This window comes from Physella acuta, unplaced genomic scaffold, assembly GCF_028476545.2.
Source record: "Physella acuta isolate Inbredline_101_S28 unplaced genomic scaffold, ASM2847654v3 ptg000142l, whole genome shotgun sequence".
Lineage (NCBI taxonomy): Eukaryota > Metazoa > Mollusca > Gastropoda > Physidae > Physella > Physella acuta.
Genome location: NW_026731661.1, coordinates 2,913,647 through 2,918,090, shown reverse-complemented (window position 1 = coordinate 2,918,090; position 4,444 = coordinate 2,913,647). Strand labels below are relative to the sequence as shown.

General features: G+C 33.3%; 1 protein-coding gene across 1 annotated transcript; it reads right to left on the bottom strand.

Annotated features, from left to right (window-relative positions):
* Positions 1 to 3,037: 3,037 nt before the first annotated feature.
* Positions 3,038 to 3,807, bottom strand: LOC131935328 (large ribosomal subunit protein eL21-like; the record flags this gene model as incomplete). Its single annotated transcript, XM_059291709.1, has 2 exons — positions 3,038 to 3,289; positions 3,520 to 3,807. Coding segments are annotated over 2 exons (507 nt in total), but the record flags the coding sequence as incomplete, so codon positions are not given.
* Positions 3,808 to 4,444: the final 637 nt, after the last annotated feature.

Below are 4,444 nucleotides of genomic sequence, written 5' to 3'. Positions count from 1 at the left end.
AGTAGTGTATCAAGGTTGATGAATTGTTGAATTTGAAAAAAATTGTGAAGCTGCGGTTGTTGGTGTAGGCCATTGAGTTCACAGTGTGCTCTAGTTTGCTAAGATTTCTCAGGGCCTTTATGATTGTGTCGCTGTTGAGTGGGTGGGGTGGGGGTAGGACATCTGAGGGTGCCGCTGACATTGTCTTCCCTGTAGATGGTGAATTCTAATGTATAAAGTCCGTGATGTTTGGTGGTGTTGTTTAGTTCTTTTACGTGAACAACAGCCGAGAAATATCAAGAATCTGCTTGGCCGTAGATGAGTTGTAGAATATTGTGCCGACTGATCAGTCGTCTGATAATATGTCTACGTAAGTTAGGCTGTCCATTGGGTTTTTTTTTAAATTACAACTTGCATTACAACAGTGTACAAAAAATAAAACCATTAAAATACTTCAAAAACATTATAAATAAGTTATTGCAAATCAGTGTGAAATGTGCCATTGCTATTAAAACACCAGTCGAGAAATAAGCGGGCTAACCTTATAAAGATATAATTTAAAAACTGAAGTAAAAAAAAAACATGTTTATGGCACGATCGAACTGTAGTTTTCAAATCGTGCCTTGTTGTAATGTTCTGAAGTTTATGTACCATGGTGATGTATTTAAGTAAATAATGTGGTTGACGTTTTCATTAGTATATTGAAGACTCAGTTCAATTGCAATCATTATCAGGACCAGAGTAGGAACTGACCTATCTGATCTGATAACGATCGAGTATGGTCTGCCACAGGGATTAGCTCTGTGTTGCACGCTCTTTCTATGCTGTATCAACGATCTCGATACGGAGATGGATGTTGGGAAGGTGTAATTAGCGGATGGTCTCATGACGTGGGTCCAGGGGACAAACAAAACTATCGCTCAGCAGAGAGTGAAGTTACAATCTAACCTGGCCTGTATTGCCGAGTACTGACGTAACTGGCTGTTGGAGATCAACCCGGAGAAGACCGTGTACTCGCTGTTCACGAATGGCATGGCCACGTTAAAGAGCTGGTCAAGTTTACGATTGGGAGTTAAAGCCCCTGATCCTTTAGGCCCCTCTATGTTCCAGGCCACACACTTGAGATAATGTATGTGTAGTCGATACTATCACTTGAATGGATATAATAGCCGAAAAAAAAATACTTTCATAATAGCCGTTATGAAATGCACTCAGAATTGTTTAAAAACTTGCATACAATATATAGAGCCAAATAATCTTAGTTAATGCTTAAGTCTCTAAATTATTATTTCCGAATGAAAAATCCATTAATGAAGATTGAGAACTCAGCGAACTTTTTTATCTAAATTTGAAAATTATGTATGGTTTAAATTAAAAATCATTAATATTTTTATTTGGAAAACATTAGAAATGTGACAGTGCAGTGTGTTCACACATAAAATCACGATATATTTAGCATTAAGTATTGTAATGTGACAACAGTGTCACACATAGAGTAAGATCAAGTATTAAAGGGCCTTTCTATAGAAAATGTCAATTTACATCATCGTTTATAAGAACTTTTTAAAAAATATTTTGTTATTAAAATGAGAATATGTTATTATACTTTGTATTCTTTTCTTTTGTTTCTTAAATTATTGTACTAATATTTGATTGTTTCCCTAGTTAAAAAAAAAACAAAACAAAAAACAAAAAAAACATAAGAGGTATCTTTAACTAAACAATACTTTGTCAATGATTTTGACAAGCTTTTATTTAACTCACTTCCTCTGTAGTCAGTCAGTCTGTCTGTCTGTCTAGATCGAAACGCCCGTGTGAAATTGCAGGCACTTCTAACTGACATATACCGTTCTTTACCACTTGACTGCGCCATCCCATAATACCTTACTGAAAATTTAGCTATAAACTTGACAGTGGTTTTTAGTCATGTAACTATTGTAAATAAAACATGTAAAGTAGGCCTACTGAAAAAAAAAATTCATAAAAAACGTTTTAATAACAAGCTTTTATGTATTAATGCACTAAAAAGTAGAAACAAAATAATTATACACTTCTACTTAAATAACTATAAAGAAAAGCGTGGGTCTCTTCTCAAATATTAGTATCGGTATCCAATAGGTACTCAAGTGACCCACGCTTTTCTTTATAGTTATTTATCCCTACTGCAATCTATGGCAAAGCCTAATGCTTATAATTATATTTGCGGTTTGGGATGTGGGCCCTATATGTTTTCAAATTTTGAATGGAAATATATTTTTTTTTACTTTATAAGTAAGCTATCATTCATCGGTGTTATTACACTATCGTAGACCTACACAAGTTTATTGTAAATCAATATAAGCCATTTAGATATTTTACACTTTCGTAGCAGCTATATAGAAAGGCTGGTCAATGCCCGTGTACGAATGACATGGCCACGTTAAAGAGCCGGTCGTTTACGATTGACAGTGAAAGCCAGTGAACATTTTTTGCTTGTCTAGTCTATGTTCCAGGTAACACACTTGAAATAATGCATGTGTAGTCGATACTTTAAGTTGAATGGATATAATAACAGAAATAAAGTACATTCATAATAACCGTTATGAAATGCACAAACAATATAAAAATAAACGTCCATGCAATATATAGAGCCAAATAATTTAAGTTAACGCTTACGTCTCTAAAATTGACAGTGAAAGCCATTGAAATCTTTCGGCCCGTCTATGTTCCAGGTCACACACTTGAAATAATGTATGTGTAGTCGATACTATCAGTTTAATGAATATAATAGCAGAAATAAAATACATTCATAATAACTGTTATGAAATGCAAAAACATTATAAAAAACGTACATGCAATATATATATATATATATATATATATATATATATATATATATATATATATATATATATATATATATATAGCCTAATAATTTAAGTTAATGCTTAAGTCTCTAAAATTAATTTAAAATTATTATTTCCAAATAAAATTTCCTTTAATGAAGTTTGAGAACTTTTTTATGTTTACTTTGTAATTTATTATGTTTTAAATTAAAAACCATTTTATTTATTTTTTTATTTTTTTTTAACAGACTTCTTTTATTAATAGTTTAAGCAATGATCTCATAAGGAATAGGTGTCAAGAATTCAGGCTTGACTCTCTTAGTGCTGACAAAATTGGCTTTCCTTGGCTGGGCGGGATCTCTCTTAGTGTTAGCTTTAACACCTGTCTCCTTAGCTTGTCTCTCCAGCTCTTCATTCGTCTTGACGCGTTTCAAGAAATCAAGACGGCAGTTGCTGTGCTTAATATGCTCAATTCTAACATTGATCTGTTTGGGGATAATACGGTTGTCCAACTGTTTATTGACAACCACACCAAGATGTGAGGGGTTACATTGATTTGTTTGGGGATAATACGGTTGTCCAACTGTTTATTGACAACCACACCAACAGTATGAGGGGTTACATTGATTTGTTTGGGGATAATACGGTTGCCCAACTGTTTATTGACTTGGGGATAATACGGTTGCCCAACTGTTTATTGACTTGGGGATAATACGGTTGCCCAACTGTTTATTGACTTGGGGATAATACGGTTGCCCAACTGTTTAATTACAACCACACCAAGAGCATGAGGGGTTACATTGAAAACACGACCAGTCTTTCCGTGATAGAACTTGTGTGGCATACCTTTTTGAATGGCACCATCACCCTTAATGTCAACGATGTCCCCACGTTTGTAAACTGACATATAACGTGACAGATTGGTCACACATTTGTTTCTGAATCTACGTGAGAACATGTACCGCCTGCCGCGGCGACAACCTTTTGGATTTGTTATTTTCAATCACAATAAGCTAGCCCTGTCACCCACACGGCTTTAGTAAGAGGACAAGAAGTCAAAACGATAGACTTTTTTTTTTTAAGAAAGTAGGGGGAAATAAGTTTTTTTTACAGCAAAATGTTATAACAAGGAAGTAATAATGAGGACCAACCGTTGATTAATTAGCAGTCACACAGTATATTACAAGAAAAGTGACCTATTAAAAAAGTTTTTTTCATATTTTTATAACAAAATAAATTTAGTTATTTTTTATGCAGAATGTCATTTTTGTAAATATTACATATGCAATTATTTGTTGCTATTCGAAAAATACTATGGCAATTTGATTGATGCATACTTTTTTGGTACTTCTTATTTAAACTTTAAACAACAAAATATTGTGTAAGTTGTTTCCCTTATAAAACGTAATATAAATGAAGTCCCCATTATTAATCGAAGCTAAAAATAATATTCTCATAGACGTCTTTCTCTTAATCGGTGAGCTTAACACAGAGACATGTCTGATCAATTTTTATTTTATTAAATTAGTGTGTAGAAAATAATAACGGTAATTAATTGCAGCAGTATTATTCATGTGTGTCTTGTTTTATTCCCTATTCATTTAATATTGAGTAGTTTAGAAGCAATATTATGCCGTTTG